This window comes from Leucoraja erinacea, chromosome 28 (genome assembly GCF_028641065.1).
Source record: "Leucoraja erinacea ecotype New England chromosome 28, Leri_hhj_1, whole genome shotgun sequence".
In the NCBI taxonomy this organism is placed as follows: Eukaryota; Metazoa; Chordata; class Chondrichthyes; order Rajiformes; family Rajidae; genus Leucoraja; species Leucoraja erinaceus.
The window spans coordinates 8,152,224-8,173,997 of NC_073404.1; the positions used below are offsets into that span (position 1 = coordinate 8,152,224).

Sequence of the window (21,774 nt, forward strand, 5' to 3'; positions counted from 1 at the left end):
GTATTTATTATTATTTTTTTTTATTTTTTTTTTATACTTGACTGTAAGGGAAATTCATTTTGTTGTCTCTAATATGAGACGATGACAATAAATTGAATACAAAAGAATACAAAACTTAACTCATATCCCCCCCTTTACTGCTTATCTATGTTCTGATCCAGAAGTATTTTAAATGCCACTATTGTAGCTGCTTCATCACCACCCCTGCAGTGGTTCCAGGCACTCACCATCCTCCATGTAAAACAATATTACCCCGCATATCTCCTTTAAAATTTGCCCCTCACCATAAAGCCATGCCCTTTAGATGTTTCCATCCTGGGAAAAAGGTTCCAACCATCTACCTAGTCTATGACTCATAATTTTATATACTTCTATCAGGTCCCTCTGTAACCTCAGTCGTTCCAGAGTAAACAATCCAAATCTGCCCAACCTTCCCCTGTGTCTAAAATCCTCTCATCAATCAGACATCATTCTGGTAAACCTCCTCTGCGCCCTTCCCATAGGCTCCACATCCTTCCTGAAATGGGGCGATGAGAACTGCATGCAATACTCCAAATGCAGCTTCACCAAAGTCCTATGAAGCTGCATTATCACTTCCTGATACTTATACTCAATGCCCCAAATCCCAAAATGCAACACACTTCTCTGTATTAAATTCCATCAACCATTCCTCCGCCCACCTGGCCAATCGATCCAGATCCTGCTGCAATCGTTCACAACCATCTTCACTGTCTGCAAAACCACTCACTTTTGTATCATCAGCTACCTTGCTAATCTTGCCCCGTATGTTCTCATCCAAATCATTGATGTAGATGACAAACAGTAACGGGCCCAGCACCAAACCCTGAGGCACACCACTAGTCACAGGCCTCCAGTCTGAGAAGCAACCTTCCACCATCACCCTCTGCTTCTTTCCATGGAGCCCATTTGCTATCCATTTATCTTCCTCTTCTTGGATCCCATGCGATCTAATCTTCCAGAGCATCCTACCATGAGGAACCTTGTCGGATGCATTACTGAAGTCCATGTACACAACATCTACATCTCTGCCCTCATCAGCCTATTTGGTCACGTCTTCAAAAAAATCAATCAGATTTATGAGACACGACCTCCCTCGTACAAAACCATGCTGACTTTCCCTAATCAGCCCTTACCCATCCAAATGCCTGAGTTACACAGGAATAAACTTCCCCTCAGAATACTCTCTAGTACCTTTCCAACTACAGATGTTAAGCTCACTGGCCTATAGTTCCCAGCATTTTCCCTGCAGCCCTTTATGAAAAGAGGCACAAAGAGCCACCTTCCAGTCTTCCAGCACCTCTCTTGTGTTTAAGAACGACTCGTAGATTTTGTATAAAATTACGTCTCCCCTCAGCCTCGGACACTCTAGGGAAAACACTACAGGTTTGTCCAAATGTAGTAACAAGGAACTGTAGATGCTGGTTTACAAAAGTGCTGGAGTAAACTGAGCGGGTGAAGCAGCATCCAGGGACCGCTGAGTTACTCCAGCACTTTGTGCCCTTTTCCCAGATCGGTCCAATCTCTCCTTATAACTAATATTCTCCAATAGGTTTTGAATGTAATCTCTGCAGATGGCTTTTCTTTCTCAGACACAGTGCTGGAGGTGAATGTCGAATGACATCAGGTGCTCTCCACAGGGAGACTGATGAAGGTGGCAGAGAACTGGGCAGAAAATAGCACGTCTCCTTGTTTACATCCACTATTTCCTCATCCACCAATATGTTCAGATTTCACACAACTCAACTAATACGTACACAAAGGAAAACATGAAGAGGTACCTACCCTCTGACTTCAGAGAAACTCCCGCAGTCATTAAATTGCAAAATGTAACTAAAACACAAAGTAATTTAATACAGCCTTTCTATTATTATTCCAGGACAATTTTATTTCCGGCTTCTTAATGTACATCTATACAGGCCATATTAAAAAGGCTGCTAAATAACAAATGAATGTGTCTGCAACCTGATTTCTTAAAGAGTATGCATGCCATTATACACAATGAGAGGTAGAAACACTATTAAAGATCTAATAGTACAAATATTTTATAAATAAAAAGTCTTCAAAATTAATGGAATCGTTTACAGATAAATAAATGTACACATTAGTTTCTTTTCATAAAACAAAGTGAGGGGGAGAAAAATTAAACTGGTGACACGCTTCATAAACAAGCCAAATTGCTACAGTGAAAATATTTCCAACACACCGTCGCTGGGAGATTAAACATGATTGTTAATGTTTAATATTCAAGTACTTGAGCAGCTGAGAAACAGTTTTTTTTTTTAAAAATGGACAACTAAATAACTGCTGAAGGGTGGAAAAAATATTGAACAACTCTGGAAGAGAATGCCACGGGAATTGTTAGGTCCGTGAATGCCACTTCTGGCCGGATCTGTTGGGCAGTTAAACAATGATGTACAAATCACCAAAAGCATGCAATTCCTTTCAAAAAGGGAGCAAGAGCTCATACACTGGAGGTGAAGGGACAGAGCAGCTAGTCACTTCCCGTTCCCAAGTACCGTACAATGCAGGCTTATTTTAAATGTCGATTCCTTTCTAACTTAACAGCTACTTTTTAAGTATTGAAAAGAACTAAAATGGACAGTCAACTACTCTCTGAACGCCTCCACCGTGTGAGTTACATTAGTTAGCCATAATCCTCCACCAGTCTGCACAGTACACTCTTAACCCCACCTCATTCACTCTAATCACACAAAATAGAAAGAAACAATTGTGCTTGTTTGGTTACCAGAATCCCAAAACTTTTTTCCACCCCTGAAAAATATCAAGTGTTACATTAGTCTGTACAATGGGTTCTCAACCTACAGGAACATTGCTTTATCAACATAATACTGTTTGCAGGAACAGCATTATTAGTAATGTTAATAGGCCCAGTGGCACAGTCACACTTATCACATGCACAACATAAAGCCAGCCCAAAAATAGCATTTAAAAGTCAGCAATCACTGGCTAAAAGGAGAGAAAAAAAGAACTAGTTTCATTATATACAGATAGTTGCACTATATGAACTACTCAAGTATTTAATATGTAAAAAAAATGGAAAGGCTTGTAATAATACAGGCTATTTTTTTTTGCAGTCTTTTGAGTTGAAGTGTCAAGCACTCTGTGCCTTTAGCTTCAAAACAAACATTAAAATGTCCTTTGTCAAATGTAATGGAGCTCATACTGCTGGGAGAGTTTACTTTTTTTTTCCATTACTGTTCTTCATTACTTTTTTCCCCATTCCTTCCATGCAGCGTTTAAGGTGCTCCATTTTATGAGGAGTTCGGCGTAACGTAATGAAGGACGCTCAAAGGTCTGTACTAGTGCAATCAGAAGTGGTTGTCAGATGGAGCAAAGTCTTCACCATTTCAAGAAACGTAGGGAGCCACACACACAAAAAAATAAAAACAAGAAAATCCCCAGGCGTTGTCCATCCACTGCAGCACCCAGTTTGCCTGCTGGTTTACTTGGTGGGGAGGGGCACTCCATCTCTCTGCTGCCAAATTCATATTCACATAAAGTGCTCATCTTCTCCTTGACTGGTTTCTGCGGGTTGATATGCATTTGATGGGGCATCAGAGGATACAAGACAAAGCATGCCTCCGAATGGCTGTGCAGGGACCCAGGTAAAAGGTACAAACTCTGCAAGTAGCATTTGTTTGCTTGTCACACACCGTAAGTGTCGCTTATAAAAAAAGGTAAAAGGTTTCTCCGACAGAAACACAATTCACGGTCACCGTGAACCAGCCACTCTGGGTGAGCCACCACAAGCTGATCAGACAGGGCGCGGAGTTCCTTTGTGAGTGCACGTTTCCAAGTACCCCATGAGTTCCGTGACGAAAGCAGAGGCTTCAGTTTTACTCCCGTGCTTGCGTTAACACATTCCGGCCGTGAGTGGCTTTGGAAGCCGGACCCAGTAACTGCCTCACACTTTGCCTCTTTGAGGAAAACTGAAATGAAAGAATATGCTACATTGCTGAGAGGGGTTTCCCCAGAAGTATTCATCTGTATTTGTAGGTAAATTTCCTTTCTCTTGAAACAAGAACTCCTCTTTGGTAACTCTTCTAAAACAAAAGTCAATCCTTCTTCACCTGGTGGATTGGCAGAGGCTCCGGAGAATTAAATAAACCCAGCATGAACCGTTCTCCAAATGGTGGGGTTGGGTGGGAGGGAGCGCGGTTGGGGGATAAAGGCAACTCCAAAGATCTGAGGAGAGGTGGTGGTGGTCCCTGCATTGATGCGTGTGGTCCATTTCAGAAGGCTAGTTATCATACAAAGCCACCGTGCCGTGACATAGCGCCGAGAGTCTGCGCTCAATACTGGTTTTGTCTGCAAAAACACAAACAGACATTCAATTAAAAATTCATCTGCCAGCTGGTCTGCCTCCACTTATCAACTGCGATCTATGCAAAACTGACCATTATCTTTCAACGATTTATCAGTGGCTCTGTCCATTCAGTGTTGCACCGTCTCCACATATTAGTGTTGTACAGGGCATGGTGTCCCGGCAAACCCACCGCAACCTCTTGGCACAAGGTCACAACCTAAATAAACCGTCCCTACCCATCTGTGCTACTGGCAGACCAGAGGCAAGGTGCTGCTTTATTAACTGATTTAAAACAAGATCATGGGCTTACATAGGCAGGAATATTCCCCATTGCACTTAATTTACCCCATTGAATCATTCCAACTGCTCTAGCAGGGAATTAAATATACACTGCACTAAACTGAGTTTACAGCTTTTGAAGTCAATTTCAGTCAAGTTCTTCAACAGATACACTCTTCTGTAAGTAACAGGATAAAGAGACTGCCCTTGCTATGTAAAGTAATGGTTGATTGAAGTCTGAGTCTTCAAACTCCAGGTTGTTATGCCTTCTTCTCCCATGTACAACAGTACAACTGGAGAAAGCATGATCAAACTGAAATGCACTTTTAGTTTTAGAGGTACAGAGCGGAAACAGGCCCTTCGGCTCACCAAGTCCGTGCCGACCAACTATCCCTGCACACAAACACTATCCTAGGCACACTAGGGACAATTTACAATTATATCAAACCAATTAACCTACAAATCTGTATGTCTTTGGAGTGTGGGAAGAAACCAAAAATCCCGGAGAAAACACATGCAGGTCATGTGGAGAACGTACAAACTCCGTACCTACAGCACCTGTAGTCAGGGTCAAACCCGGGTCTCTGGTGCTGTAAGGCAGCAACTCTACCTCTGTTCCACCGTACCTTAAGTATCATCTCAAGGTACCAAGTGTGGGAAAAGACGAGGTGGGGCTGGAGTAAAGAACATATTGCAAAGAGCCGTGACAGCTAGCTGTTTTGTTACCAATGTTGGAGAATCTGGCAGGGCAAAGGAGGGTGCATGAGTGAATGCAGTTGATTAGAGGGAGGATGCAGAGGAAGGGCGAGAAGAGCTTCCATTCGCATTTGCAGATCAATACATCAAATTTTGAGTGAGCTGCATCGCTAAGTTGGTTTGCGGAGAAACTGACTAATACATCTGTGGAGGGAATAGACAGATAACGTTTTGGGTCGGGACCCTTCTTCAGACTGACTGGAGGAGGGAGGGGAAAGCTGCAAGAAAGGTGGGGGAAGGATGAAGCGGGCGAGTGATAGCTGGATACAGGAGGGGAGGCAGGAGGGGGCTGATTAGCAGATGGGTGGAGATAGTGACAAAGGCCAGAGATGACAAAAAGGTGTCAAGATTAGGAGAGAAGAGGAGGAGTGAAATGCAAAGCCGGGAAGAGGGATGCAAGTGGAAGAGGAATTCGGACATATTTCAGGAGGAGATTCAACAGATTCTTGATTAGTGCGGGTGTCAGGGATGAAGGGGAGAAGGCAGGAGAATGGGGTTGAGAGGGAAAGGTAGATCAGCCATGATTGAATGGCGGAGTAGATGGTCTATGGGCCAAATGGCCTAATTCTACTCCTATAACATGAACGCACTGCTAAAAGTGCCGAGACTCATCATAGTGCCTGTGATGCTGTCCGAGTTAAACCATCTCGGGGATCAAATCCTGCTGTTGAGGTCGGGATGCACATGGACTAATCCTGCAGAAGTCTTCATTAAACCTCCTAGTTTTGATTCAGAGGAATGAAATGAACAGTGGTGGAAGTATACTGCATGGCAGAGAGAGAAAGACCTAGTATTTCAACGGTCAAGGATCAACCACACAGGTAAAGAACTTTGAATTGACCCATCTTTATGTCTGTCCTTACATTTGAGAATGTTATCAATGTCAGCAGGATCTTGTAGTGTCTTTGTCAAGCCTTCCAGCAGCAAGGCTGCTTTGTGGTACCGGTACGTGATGTCTTCCGTTTGCTGAAACATTTCATCCAGTGCTGCTGACTGCACCTGGATTTGCAACAAAGACAGTAGCTGACAATTCAATGCAAGTTTAATGCAACATACTGATTCACCGCTGCAACAATATAATTTGAGAGGTACCTTCCCTTTAAGGAGCTGTACAGATGCAAGCTGTCATTCAGACAGCGAGAGAGTGCGACAAAATAGACTGGCTGCATCACCACATTTTATGCGGTGTCATGCCATTTAGAATTAAAGGTTGCAGCTAAATTTTTCATGTACACACACACAATAAATGGAAAAGGTCCATGGGTAACCCAACACCTTTTTGGATGAATTCAAAATGTATTTATTCTTTTCCTGGATCACTTTGAACCTGGGCCCTATGAGACTCGGGTATAAGAGATGCTAGCGTGCAGAAGTGATACAGAGTGCATCACATTTCTCTGTGGTCAGCACGGACTTAGTGGGCTGATGGGGTGCATTTCCCCACGACTCTATCACCCCCTGCATGCTTGCCCCTTCTCTCCTACACTCAAGGTGTTATCACATTGGAGAGCTGATGGCTTCCAGTCAGGGATTGTTTTACCAGTACCTCCCACTCTTCACAAGACCAGAGAAGACACACACAGTGCTGGAGTAACTCAGCGGGCCAGGCAGCATCTCAGGAGAACATGGATAGATGATGTTTCAGTGTGGCACCTTTCTTCAGACTTCAAAAGACCAACTATTCATCTAACACCTCAAAATCCGACCAACCTCCCACATTAATATTTGTACTGTCCACTGTGAAACTCAAGGCAAATATCACCCACATAAATAAATTTGAAAGAAGAAAATAGAAGCATGGATTTACCATTTCCACAGCGTAGCTATAGATCAGTTTCTCCGCAGTAACACTGTTGATTTCATCCACAAACCTCTGCTTATCGGAGAAGAAATGATTCAGCTTCTCCGTGAGTTTCTTGCAAAATGAGATGCAACACTTGTAACGCTCATTCAGATTTTTAACAACTGTCCAAGAGAACATGTAGCATGATTAGTGACACATTTTACAAAAGGCATTTCATAACTTCAGCCAACAAGGACATTATTTCTGAATTTTAAGCTGCTGCCATGATTAATTCATGCGATGATCTTCCAATGCACACAATAATTTAATAAACAGCTTTGACGTTAATGTCTAGCTGCAAGCATTTAATTGGCAATGCACCCACGAATTGGCATTGTAGCAATGTTTTGCTCGCTGCCTCTTTTGCAGAAAGCAGTGCAATGGGAATTGATAATCTTTCTGCCTCAATTGCATCTGCAAGCACAGCAAGGTCAGGTGAAACACAGGGGACAGAAGATGGAGCTTGCATTATGTTTCATATTCTGAAGGCCTCAGAGAGTTTGTACATAGCACATTATTTAAGCCTGACTAAATGACTGCGAACTGAAGGATATCAAATTGCATGTCACAAAGTTTGAAGAGGGATTAGAAACCTTTTCTCATTTAACAATTCTCATTTGGCCTTGCAAACTCATTTAAATGCACAGATTTACCCCACCCTAATGAAATAGCCCCCTTTCCCTCCTGGCCCCAGGTTAAGAACATGCCAATGAACCAACGTGTTGGACTTCCATAAACAAAGCTGTCAGTACCTTGTTTGACTGCTGTGGATGGGTTCAGCTTGCCAGATTTAACCCGGTCTTTGGCAAGGTGCAAAGACGATGCCAACAGTTGTGCTCCTTTCATGTACAACACAAGCTGCTCCACTTGTCTGCAGGATGAATGCAGCGTTAACGTTTGTATACAATTGAGTCAACCAACAAATATCTTCAAGAACCCCAACAGCAATATTGATCGATTGACTGGAAGATGCAGCATGGAAACAGACCCTGCGACCCACCGAGTCCTTGCTGACAATCGATCACATGTCCACACTCATTTCTGTGTTATCCCACTTTCGCATCCACTCCCTACACTCTCAGTGCAATTTACAGAGGCCAATTAATTAACTTACAAACCCGCAGGTTTTTCGAATGTGGGAGCAAATCGGAGCAAACCCACATGGTCACAGGAAGAATGTGCAAATTCCACACAGGCAGCACCCGAGGTCAGGATCGAACCCTGGTCTTTGGCACTGTGAGGCAGCAGCTCTACCACCCTTGAAATCTGGAACAGGTATATACTTTGGTCTTTATGGCAGCAGACTGCTGGCAACTGTTCCCGATGTTAGGGAAGTCCAGGACAAGGGGTTTAAGGATAAAGGGGAAAATCCTTTAAAACAGATGAACAATAAGATTCTGGACCAGGGTGTGAAAGGCTAAAAACCCTTGTGGCTAGGGGCTAAAACCAAACTGCTGCAGGAGGGGCAGGCCTTCCTGTCCTAATTTCTAGGTTTAATAATCTCAGATGAACATCTGTGGAGCCGAAAACAAAACTGGCAGGAGGCAGTCGGTCTTGAATCTGGGAAAGGAGCATCGGCTTGAGGGACAGGAGACACAGGAACTGCAGATGCTGGAATCATGAGCAAAACACAAAGTGCTGGAGTAACTCAGCGGGTCAGGCAGTATCTATGGAGGGAAAGGATAGGAATCGGTTCGTAGGTACACCCGACACATTAGGGGCAAACTGATTGTAGTAGTGGGGAGAACGATGGAAAAGCGTTGTGGGCGGCACAACGCCCGGAGAAAGTGGAAACAAGAAACTGCAGATGCTGGTTTATTCCAAAAAAAGATATAAAGTGCTGAAGTGTCTCAGCAGGGCAGGCAGCATCTCTGGGGGAAAACGATGGGAGATATTTTGGGTGGTGACCCTTCTTCAGATAGGTGGATACAGGTGAGGTGGCAGATTGGCAGATGAGTGGACAAAGGCGAGATTGGAAAGGAGACAAAGGGGTGTCAGATAAGGACAGAAGAGGAGAGAAATGTAAAGATATTGGGAGGGAAACCGATGGGGTAGGGAAGGGCAGGATAGTGAGAGAAATGGGTGCACACTGGGGAGGGGGGGGGGGGGGGGGAACAGGAAAGAGAGAGGGGAAAGGTTTTTGGAAATCCAGGAATATGTGTCAATTAGTGCCACTTGTGCTATCATTTTCAATCAGTCAGAGTGGCAGGTCCCAAAAAATATTTTGGCTGTTTGCTCATTTAGATAGGTAATGGTGTCAGAAAAACAAAAGTCCATGGGTGTTTTTTAAATACTTTTAGAAGACAGAAACATTAATATTTCCATCGTATTACTCAAGGGGAAAATGTTGTTGACTCCTACATGTTCACAGGTCATAAGTGATCGGAGCAGAATTAGGGCATTCGGCCCATCAAGTCTACTCCACCATTCAATCATGGCTGATCTATCTCTCCCTCCTAACCCCATTCTCCAGTCTTTTCCCCTTAACCTGTCACTCATACAAATCAAGAATCTATATATCTCTGCCTTAAAAATATCCATTGACTTGGCCTCCACAGCCTTCTGTGGCAAAGAGTTCCACAGATTCACTACCCACTGACTAAAGAAATTTGAACATTGAATGCATAATATAAACTCGCATCAATTAACCCAAATGCTAAATAATCTAAATTTCGTCCAGCAAAATTTTAAACCGCAGTTCCAGATTTGAGATTTTCCCAAGGCAATGTGATCAAGAACACAAATACTGACCCCCACTCCTTGCTGAGCCGGCTGATCTGGTCAACCACTATGCTCTCCTGGACTTGGTACAGAGAGGCAGCTGAGGTCCCCAGCTCCAAGCTGCCTCCTTTCAATGCTGCAATGTCCATAATGCATTCTGCAAATGTCAGCATCGTATTCAGGTGGCGCAAGGTATCCGTATGCTCTCTCTGCAATCAACAGACAGAAGAAAAAGTTACTTTTATATCTGACTGTATTTAAAACAATCCCAGACTGCAAATAATATAAAAACAAAGAACTGCAGATGCTGGTTAATATGCAAAGGGACACAAAGTGCTGGAGTAACTCATCAGGTCAGGCATCACTGGAGAAGATGGATATTTTGCAGTCTGAAGAAGGGTCTTGAACCGAAGGATCACCTATCCATGTTTTCCTGAGATGCTGCCTGACCCACTGAGTTACTCCAGCACTTAATGTCCCTTTTGTGTCAGACAAAACAGTATAATTTCAACAGTACTGCGTCAACTTCAGTTTCACAAATCATTATAAAAGCCGTAGGCTCTGAATGTAAATTATATTGATGATAATCGTAGGTAGAACATTATTCCTAGGAAATCAAACAACTCACACGCTAATGCCTTGGTGATTTGTTAAAAAAAAAATCATTGAAGGTACACCATAATGATTGTGAGAAACTAGAAATTCTTTTTTTCTGATGCATAACTTCAGTCGTACCTTCAAGATGAAGCCTTGGGATGAGATGTGGTTTCCCTGGAGTTAAAAATAAGAAACTCTCAAAATACTGCCTCTCAGCAGATGGTCATATATTCAGCTTTGACTTATAAAGGGTTTGGTTTCTGATCCATAGGGTAGATTAAACACATTTTTTTTTTATAGAGCCATCAGTGAAGTTAACAACATGGACTGAAGGGACCAAAGATGGGAACTGTTCTCGGGCTGTAAAGTGTAAAGTTTTAAAATGGCGAGCTGGAGGGTTGCAATAAAGTGTGGTGCACAAAAAGCAGAGACCTTGGCAGCAGAATAGGGGTGGTACGATTTGGAAATAAAAGGCACAACATGTTTCGTACAAGGCAGCTGACTCAGAGACATAAAACTAACATGTGCAAGTGGTGTGCACTTGAAAATGATAAAACGTTGCCAAGATCGGAACAAAAATGAAATTTCTCAGTAACTCAGGTTTGTAACAAAACTCAAAAGGATGATTTTATTTTGATGTGTTTCCACTGACCACGAGTTGTGGCCAAAGGCCATCAAGAAGTGATGAAGGGCATGGTGACTATTTTCAGGAAGAACGGAGCCTTTTAAATAGCCAAAGATAGTTTGTTTACGCTTCAGCTGTTCTTTACACTCTAGGGATGCAGCAGCATCAGCTGATGTTCCAAATGGTATGCGTAGTGCCACCGCCCGCCAAGATTGGAACATGCTCAACAGCAAGCTCACCAGGAGACCTGGGAACAGAGCTGTTGTTTCTGTTCATCCAAGTCTCTCAAGCATTTAATTGTTCGATTTCCATTATTATTGAAACCATCATCATTTACTAGACAAGCTTTACGTCCAGTTGTAACCGCACTTGCATCAGTTAAAGGGATTAAATAGATCAGAACAAAATATCGGCACAGTGGTGCAGTTGCTGCCTCAATGCGCCAGAGAGCCGGGTTCGATCCTGCCCTTGGGGACTATCTATGCGGAGTTTGCATGTTCTCCCAATGACCACCTGGGTTTCCTCTGGGTGCTCCAGTTTCTTCCCAAATCCCAAAGACGTACAGGTTTGTAGGTTATTTGAACTCTAAATTACTCCTAGTGTGAATGAAAAGGGGATAACATAGAACGGGTGTGAACGTGTGATCGATGGTTGGCATGGACTCAGTTTCCATGCTATATCTCTATAACAAGATAAGCTCTCCTTCAGGTTCTCCACATAACGTCCCCTTCCTTCCCGTCTCCACCATTGCACACTGTTTCAGAGTCCACAAATATAAATATGCTTAATCTCTGGTTATTTCCTGTTATGTTGCAGAGAAATGTCTTTCACAAATGTTCGGGCGCCCCTAAGACGCCAGAGAATCCGGATCCAAATAAAGGTCTCGACCCGAAACGTCACCCATTCTTTCTCTCCAGACAAGCTACCTCCAGTTGGAGAATTACTCCAGCATTTTCTGTCTACCTTGTTTGTACAACAACTGCAAATTACAACACACTGGAATTTGTGGAAGATTTTGCATTGGCTACAAAATTCATAAGACAAACATCTGTCGAACATTTCAGGAAACCTACAGTACGTTACAACAGCAATCCAAATGTGATAGCATGCTTAAATATTCCTCACTGCTTGATTCCATCTTGCATCATTGCCTTTGCCACTAGGTTTAGGTTTAGCATTATATCAGGGTACAGTGAAAAGATTTTGTTTGGATGCTATCCAATCAAATCAGATAATATGCATGAATACAAGCAAGCCACACACCAGTACAATAGGTGGAGCGAAGTGAAAGATACCAGAGTACAGAATATAGTTTCTCAGCATTGTAGCGTAACAAACAGTTTCAGAGGCAAAGTCCAATGCCCACCATGAGGTTGGTTGGGGAATTGGGACCGTACCCGATTATGGTGAGGGAGGATCTTAACGACCATTCAGTCATCTGGTAACAGAGTGGAAGAAGCTGTTTGAGTCTGGTGTTGTGCACTTTCAAGCTTCCATATCTTCTGCCCAACGGGAATAGGGAGGAGGAATGACCGGGGTGGGAAAGGACTTTGATAAAGTTTGCTGCCTTTCACAGACGGCGTGAAGTGTAGATGGGTGGGAGGGGAGGTATGCGTTCTTCCACACATTGTGCAGTGGGCTAAACACTAAACAGTGACAGTGAAGCCTAGGTGCAAAGCAGTTTATTTTTGTTGATCCTTTGATGGCAGCACCATTTTAAGTCGCTTCACAAACTCTGCCGCTAGAGCAGGATGAAAGCTCTGTATTAGTTGCGTTGGGGTGTTCGGCACAGCCAGTCATAACAGCTTTTCACTCTGTTTGGATATGTCAGTAGCAACAGCCACTTTAAATGACACACTGATTTTAGTTAATGCTGTCAAATTGTATTTTCCACAAGAACTCTTGGGCAATATCACTTCATTGTGTTATAAATATAGAAACATAGAAAATAGGTGCACGAGTAGGCCATTAGGCCCTTCGAGCCTGCACCGCCATTCAGTATGATCATGGCTGATCATCCAACTCAGTATCCTGTACCTGCCTTCTCTCCATACCCCCTGATCCCTTTAGCCACAAGGGCCACATCTAACTCCCTCTTAAATATAGCCAATGAACTGGCCTCAACTACCTTCTGTGGCAGAGAATTCCAGAGATTCACCACTCTCTGTGTGAAAAATGGTTTCCTCATCTCGGTCCTAAAAGATTTCCCCCTTATCCTTAAACTGTGACCCCTTATTCTGGACTTCCCCAACATCGGAAACAATCTTCCTGCATCTAGCCTGTCCAACCCCTTAAGAATTTTGTAAGTTTCTATAAGATCCCCCCTCAATCTTCTAAATTCTAGCGAGTACAAACCAAGTCTATCCAGTCTTTCTTCGTATGAAAGTCCTGCCATCCCAGCAATCAGTCTGGTGAACCTTCTCTGTACTCCCTCTATGGCAAGAATGCCTTTCCTCAGATTAGGAGACCAAAACTGTATGCAATACTCCAGGTGTGGTCTCACCAAGACCCTGTACAACTGCAGTAGAACCTCCCTGCTCCTATACTCAAATCCTTTTGCTATGAATGCTAACATACCATTCGCCTTCTTCACTGCCTGCTGCACCTGCATGCCTACTTTTAATGACTGGTGTACCATGACACCCAGGTCTCGTTGCACCTCCCCCTTTCCTAATCGGGCACCATTCAGATAATAGTCTACTTTCCTGTTTTTGCCACCAAAGTGGATAACCTCACATTTATCCACATTATACTGAATCTGCCATGCATTTGCCCACTCACCCAGCCTATCCAAGTCACCTTGCAGCCTCCTAGCATCCTCCTCACAGCTAACACTGCCCCCCAGCTTTGTATCATCCGCAAACTTGGAGATGTTGCATTCAATTCCCTCGTCCAAATCATTAATATATATCGTAAAAAGCTGGGGTCCCAGCACTGATCCTTGCGGTACCCCACTAGTCACTGCCTGCCATTGTGAAAAGGACACGTTTCCACATCAATACTGAACCCCCAATACCATGTGCTTTAAGTTTGTATACTAATCTCTTATGTGGGACCTTGTCGAAAGCCTTCTGAAAGTCCAGATACAACACATCCACTGGTTCTCCCTTATCCACTCTACTAGTTACATCCTCGAAAATTCTATATGATTCGTCAGACATGATTTACCTTTCATAAATCCATGCTGACTTTGTCCAATGATTTCACCACTTTTCAAATGTGCTGCTATCCCATCTTTAATAACTGATTCTAGCAGTTTCTCCATTACCGACGTTAGACTAACTGGTCTGTAATTCCCCGTTTTTTCTCTCCCTCCCTTTTTAAAAAGTGGGGTTACATTAGCTACCCTCCAATCCTCAGGAACTACTCCAGAATTTTGAAAAATTATCACTAATGCATCCACTATTTCTGGGGCTACTTAAGTACTCTGGGATGCAGCCTATCTGGCCCTGGGGATTTATTGGCCTTTAATCCATTCAATTTACCCAACACCACTTCCCGGCTAACCAGGATTTCACTCAGTTCCTCCATCTCATTTGACCCCGGGTCCCCTGCTATTTCCGGCAGATTATTTATGTCTTCCTTAGTGAAGACAGAACCAAAGTAGTTATTCAATTGGTCTGCCATGTCCTTGTTCCCCATGATCAATTCACCTGTTTCTGACTGCAAGGGACCTACATTTGTTTTAACTCATCTTTTTCTCTTCGCATATCTATAAAAGCTTTTGCAGTCAGTTTTTATGTTCCATGCCAGTTGTCTTTCATATTCTATTTTCCCTTTTCTAATTAAGCCCTTTGTCCTCCTCTGCTGGACTCTGAATTTCTCCCAGTCCTCTGGTAGGCTGCTTTTTTCTGGCTAATTTGTACACTTCATCTTTTGTTTTGATACTCTCCCCGATTTCCTTTGTTATCCACGGATGCACTAACTTCCCTGATTTTTTTTTTTGCCAAATTGGGATGAACATTTGTTGTAGTTCATCCATGCAGTCTTTAAATGCCTTCCATTGCATATCCACCGTCAACCCATTAAGAATCAATTGCCAGTCTATCTTGGCCAATTCACGTCTCATACCCTCAAAGTTACCTTTCTTTAAGTTCAGGACCCTTGTTTCTGACTTAACAATGTCACTCTCCATCCTAATGAAGAACTCAACCATATTATGGTCACTCTTGCCCAAGGGACCACGCACAACAAAACTAGCTCTATATTAGAGTCACACATTCATACAATGTGGAAACTGGCCCTTCAGCCCAACTTGCCCACACCAGCGAACATTTCCCATCTACACCAGCCTCACCAGCCTGTGTTTGGCCTATATCCGTCTAAACCTATCCTATCCATGTACCTGTCTAAATTGAACATAGGCTAGAAATTAGAGTAATATGAGAATTTGGTCAAACATTTGGAATATTAAAAACGTGTGGGATTTTCAGGTTGTTGGCTTTTGGCTGATACCATCCAAACTTCCCTTTGACATGCATTCCACCATTCACCCCAACAAGATGAGCTACGACTACAATGGGCAAGCTTGGAGGGAGGGTATTTTGGGTATTGAGGTTTTCCAAGGACACCAGGAATGAATGGCAGAGAAGCAAGCACCAATGATGCACAAACAGAAAGAAGTTTTGTGCTCAGGGTGTGTTTGGGAACAGCTCAGCCCAAGACTGTAAGAAATTGCAGAGTTGGAGATGTAGCCCAGTCCATCACACACACCAGATGCCCACCATTGACTCCATCTTCACTTCATGCTGCCTCACAAAAAGCAGTTAACATAATCAAGGACTTGTTCTACCACGGTCATTCCTTTTTCTCCCTGCTCCTGTCCGACAGAGGGTACAGAAGCTTGAAAGTGCGCACCACCAGACTCAGGAACAGCTTCTTCCCTCTGTTATCAGGCTTCTGAATGGTCCTGCCATAAGCTAGGGTACTGTCCGATTCACCTCTCCTCATTGAGACTTTGCCTATGGAATCGATGCTCTACAATGGTGAGATTTATATTCTGCATTCTGTATCTTCCCGTTTCCTCTATTTATTGTACTTGTGTTCGATTTGATTATATTTATGTGTGGGATATCTGATCTCCTTGGATAGCATGAAAAACAACGTTTTTCGCTGTATCTTGGTACATACGACTCTTAAACATAACCTACAAAAAAATTACCCTTTGAGAGATCAAATTACTGAGATGAAGTTTATAGTAAGCAAGTGAAAATCAAACAAAAACTGCAGTCGCTGGAAATGTAAAATAAAAACTGAGAAGTCAGGCCAAGTTATTTTCTGTGCGAAAGAAACAGAGCTAATGCTTAGACCGAACTAATGAAAGGTCTTCACCCTAAAATGTGAACTCTCTTTCTCTTCCCACAGATGCAGCCAGATATGCTGAGTATTTTCAAGAAGGTTGGAAAGTAAGGAAACTTGTCCAGTGTTGTGAAGGGGATGGAATTGATATTTAAATGACCGATGTGTTTTCATACATTCTTGAATACAGTATCAGGTCACTTAAAAGATTAGTTCAGTAATTTAGGAATCTCAAAAACAATAATAATCTAAATCCACGATCAGTATTTTCCATTGCAAAGATTACCATGTTAGCTTATGCTTAAATAGAATGCAAGAACTTAAAATGTACTGTTTAATTAACATTAGCCTGTACAGATTACAACATTAGCTTTGTTCCATTGCGATACTTATATTTCGCACGGAACAATTTGGAAGCTGAGGGTCACCACCCACTTTATGGAGCAAGAGAAGTGATAGTTTTATTTTTTTAATTCGAACTGTTAAAAGAGCTCACCTCCATTAAAGTCTCTTCTGGGAGCTCTGGAGCTTCAAATGTGATAAATCCTTCCAAACTTGGAGGCGAGGTACCAAACGTCATGTACTTCAGACTGGAGGGACCCTCTACTCCAGGAGGCGAGGTACCCATGGAACCACCTGGCGGGGAACCCATGTAAATCCGCCCACTGTTAGAGCACAGAGATCCCAGCGGGCTGCCCGAGCCAACTGCAAGGAAGAGGGGAGAAAAACTAAGCAGAAGCCACATGGAAGCCACAAGGTGTAGCATCTTAATGAAGGACATAGAATAATTACGATAATAAACTGAAGCTAAATTAGAAGAATTTTAAAATCACTTGACTTTAGAACAGCCAAACACAGAATATTACAGTACAGGAACAGGCCCTTTGGCCCACAAGGTCTGTGCTGAACATGGTGCCAAGATAAACTAACACTCATCTGTCTGCACGTGATCCATATCCGACAGTGTTAAAGATAACGGCAAACACATTTAATCTGCACAACATACATTCCAACATATCAGAAAATTAGGACTATTTTCGGATAACATTCTTCATGCCCATAATATTATTTCAAAATAAAGGCTGTTTGATCACTTTGAATAATGTCTGTTGGATAATCATTTAAAGGCCAACTGTGACCCCCAAGTCTTTCTCAGATAACACGTTGAGGGAAGTTTAGTGCAATACAGCATGGGACAGGACCATCGGCCCACCGAGTCCACGCTGATCTATCACAACTTATCACACTTTAGCATGCACTCCCTGCACACAAGGGACAATTGACAAAGGCTAATGGACCTACGAACCCGTCCATCTTTGTGATGCGGCAGGAAACTGGAGCACCTGGAGGAAATGGAGAACATGCAAACTCCATACACACACACACACACACACACACACACACACACACAGGACCCGAGATCAGAATCAAACCCCAATCTCTCGGGCTGTGAGGCAATAGCTCCTCATGCCTGTAAAGACCGTAGGGGGATTAGTATTGTGTACAATTTACATTGTGACAGCAGCCAAGACTTACCTGACATTGTCCTTGCTCTGGTGACCATGTGGCTGCTATGGGGAGGGGTGACACTACTTGGTGGTGAGCCTACAGTGAACACCACAGTCCTCGGGCTCACTCCTATCACCATGGCAGGGGAACCCATTGTCAGACCACAAGCGCCTGCAGGAGCTGGGCAGAAAGAAAAATAAATCATGCAAACAGGAAGAAATAGTGCAAAATGTGCAAACTGCAAAAGGTATCATCAGAGGACATGCAAAACACAATCTGCTGACACTTTGTGCACTATTTCCACTGCACCAAATTAACATGCATGAACTAATTGGGTTATAGCATTCTGTTGCACCAAACACATCTCAAATTATTCCCATGAGTTTCTGATGCTATTAGGCTGACTGAGTGGGTAGAACACAAAACCAGATCTATTAAGCTACAGAAACAAGGAACTGCGGATGCTGCTTTATAAAAGATACAAAGTGCAGGATTAACAACGTTCAGGCAACATCTCTGGAGAACATGGATAGGCGATGATTCGGGTCGGGAACCTTCTTCAGACTCTGAATTTAAAGAAGGGTCTCAACCCGAAACTTTACCTATCTATGTTCTCCAGAGACGCTGCCTGAGATACTCCAGCATTTTGTGGCTCCTTCTTATCAAGCTGCAGCTGCGCACTCAATAAAGGAATTATGTTTTCAACTAAACATAAAACAAATTGCTGGAGGAACTCAACTGGCCAGGCAACAACTGTGGAGGGAAATGTTTTGGGTGGAACCCCGCTTCAGATTGATGCTGCCTGACCTTCTGAGTTACTTCAGCAATGCTTGTCTTTGCTCAAGGTTGCAGCATTTGCAGTCTTTTTTGTCTCCAGTTATGGCTTTAGACAGCCCATTCTCCTGGATAACAGGAAGGATCTAAAGTGGAAGGTAAAGTTGCAATGCTAGAAATCATTCAGGTACATGCAACAAAACTTAAGCTATCCATTCCATTTCTCTTGCACTAAAACATTATTCCCTTTATCATGTATCTGTACATTGTGGACGGCTCGATTGTAATCATGTAATGTCATTTTGCTCTCTGGTTAGCACACAACAAAAGCTTTTCACTGTACCTCGGTACATGTGACAATAAACTAAACTCAACCATTTCTTCACAGGGTGCCACATATTTTTTTCTTTGCTTTTTTAAAGCTTGTTTCAGTGCTCCCCTCTCCTGCAGTAGTTGACATGAACTTATAGTGCAGGAAAGCTGCAGCCCTCCGATACTGTCTCATTGAGCCATTTCTGCATGCACGTATAACAATATGAAGGTCTGCGTTAACTGTAAAACTCCTTATTTACAAGCCAGTTTAAAATCAGCTGATTTAATGCACAATAGGGAGCTGTGCCACAGCTGGGTGAAAAGGCGCCTTGACAGCACACTGGCCATCAGTGTTGGATAGCCTCCACACCAAAACATCCATGCAATGAACAATCCTCTAACGACAGCCTTTGTAAAATAAATCAAAGGTTTGAAGCAGCAGCTCCAGAGTGAATACGGAGAAGATCACCTGACTGCTCTGTTGGTCGAGTAAGACTAAAAATAGAAATATGAACAGCCTTAAACAAAAGGGCAGGAAGGTATTTATAAAATCTTTTTATGGAGCAGAGACAGGGTATCAAAAGCCAAATGGACATCATTGCCACAAGGCTAGAATTGAAGAGATATTATCACAGCAAAGTGAGGAGCAATTATCTTTACCTATATCCATTGGACGCTCGGTATTCAGACTGTCGTTGCTGCCCTGATAGGTATGGCCTCCAAATGTGGTCTTTGTCACTTGATCAGATAATTTTCCAGTACTTACAGATCTGCAAAAAGATTCAAATTTATTTTTAAACCAGGTTTAATGTGGTCTTTCCTCTGTTGATTAAAGAACTTTGAGCATATATTTGCCAGAATATTGGGGTTATTTGAGGGGAGCATTTTTTTTTAATAACAATAACAAGCCTTTACATCGATTCAGTCCAAATCTCAGGATGTTGTTAAGGCATTTACAACCAATGAAGCACTTTTGAATGTAGACACAAATGTAAAAAAAACCCAAAACCAGCCATTTATACACCATAGCCCCACCATGAGATATGTGACTGATAACTTATTTCAGCAATTGTAGGGAGAATGTCACTGGTTTCCTTTGATCGGAGTGAATGGTCCCAGGGTGACAATAACAACAGCTGGTTCCTGGGTTTGTGCAGCAGCTCCTCAGCTGTGAGGATTTCTTCAGCTCTGAACCAGAGCTGGCAGGACTTTATTTGAAGAAGTGGAGACATAAGGAACTGCAGATGCTGGAATCTTGAGATAAACACAAAGTGCTGAGCTAACTCAGTGGGTCAGGCAGCAGGTGGGGAGGGAATGGACAGGCGATGTTTCGGCTCCAATCTGAAGGAGGATCCCAACCTGAAATGGAGCCCGTCCATTCGCTCCACAGATGCTGCCTGACCCGCTGAGTTACTCCAGCACTTTGTGTTTCCCCGATGGATACCACAATGTCTTGCGGCTCTCTCATCAGGACGAAGCACCTTCAAGTCAGCATCCTCAGTTTCTTGTCTCATCCTCAAGTCAGTTATAGCTTGGACCACATGGACAATAAAATTCCTTTTGCGCTCTCTCCCAATAGTTAGTACAAGATTGGATCCAACCCATCAAGCCTCTAGAAGCAGTGTTCTTCTTGCCCAGAAGGTATATGTTTTTTTTGTTAATACAACAGAACATGGCTTAACATCATTTCCAGAGACAACAAATAAAGAAAATGGTACCTGCCAAAAGTAGTTTTGTTCTCCTCAGAAGCTGTACGTTTAGAACTTGCTTGTGGGTGACAGATGCAGAACTCTCTGGCCTCCAGCATGGCTCTCGACTGTATTGGTGGACTCTCAGTTAATTCTTGCTGTGCAGCCAAGGCAAGCAAATTGGAAGACGCTTGAGTTTTAGGTAGCTTGAGTGGAGCAGTAGTCTATGGTAGCACACATATGTTAAACTGAAATTCATCTGAAAGGCATTGGAACACCTATCCGAACTCGCTTCCATGGAAGCAAACAGCATAACCATTAACGTTCACTCACCTTTGTTGGCGATCCAATGATAGTGGGCAAGGGAGTTTTATGCAGCCAGTCAGAACTTCGCGGAGATGTTCCCATGTGTTTTGTTGGGGAGGTGCCGAGGCTGACTGGTCTACCAGGCTGTGGAGAATGGCTACAGCCATACCCTGTAGACGGAGGATAGACTGGCTCCGAGTGCTGCTTACGGAGTTTTTGTTTGCTCTGGTAGATATCAGTAAGAGTTGGGGCACTTTGGAGTCTTGCGCCCAGTAAGTGTGATTGAGGAGATGGTGAACCTGGAAACAATATTCTTTATTTAGTCTCATAAAATGGAAGGAAAACAAATAGCAGCTTAAATCTCCACAAATGTGACATCACAGTGAGAACTTTCAATATTAATTATTTAAACCTAATCAACTGAGTCATGAATGTACACACAAGAATAGCAAACAGGAATTCAAAGCTATTGCTTAAGGTTAATGGGGGACCTGATAAGAGGTCTGATAAGGTTAAGGGGGGACCTGATAGACGTCTTTAAAATGATGAGAGGGATAGACAGAGTTGATGTGGACAAGCTTTTCCCTTTGAGAATAGGGAAGATTCAAACAAGAGGACATTACTTCAGAATTAAGGGACAGAAGTTTAGGGGTAATATGAGGGGGAACTTCTTTACGCAGAGAGTGGTGGCGGTGTGGAATGAGCTCCCAGTGGAAGT

General features: G+C 43.0%; 1 protein-coding gene across 7 annotated transcripts in view; it reads right to left on the reverse strand.

The window, feature by feature from the left end:
- Positions 1-1,879: 1,879 nt before the first annotated feature.
- Positions 1,880-21,774, reverse strand: part of ulk2 (unc-51 like autophagy activating kinase 2) — a 92,916-nt gene continuing 73,021 nt past the window's right edge. For 6 of the 7 annotated variants that reach the window (XM_055657639.1, XM_055657642.1, XM_055657636.1 and 3 more), the window contains 10 exons: positions 21,084-21,355; positions 20,781-20,974; positions 19,723-19,832; positions 18,004-18,156; positions 16,964-17,172; positions 9,978-10,156; positions 7,979-8,097; positions 7,191-7,348; positions 6,247-6,382; positions 1,880-4,350 (listed from right to left, as the gene is read on the reverse strand). In XM_055657639.1, coding sequence (XP_055513614.1) covers positions 4,283-4,350; positions 6,247-6,382; positions 7,191-7,348; positions 7,979-8,097; positions 9,978-10,156; positions 16,964-17,172; positions 18,004-18,156; positions 19,723-19,832; positions 20,781-20,974; positions 21,084-21,355 — 1,598 coding nt within the window. In that variant the 3' untranslated portion in view covers positions 1,880-4,282. The remainder of the gene's footprint in view (positions 4,351-6,246; positions 6,383-7,190; positions 7,349-7,978; positions 8,098-9,977; positions 10,157-16,963; positions 17,173-18,003; positions 18,157-19,722; positions 19,833-20,780; positions 20,975-21,083; positions 21,356-21,774) is intronic. The other variant, XM_055657640.1, reaches the window with a different exon arrangement.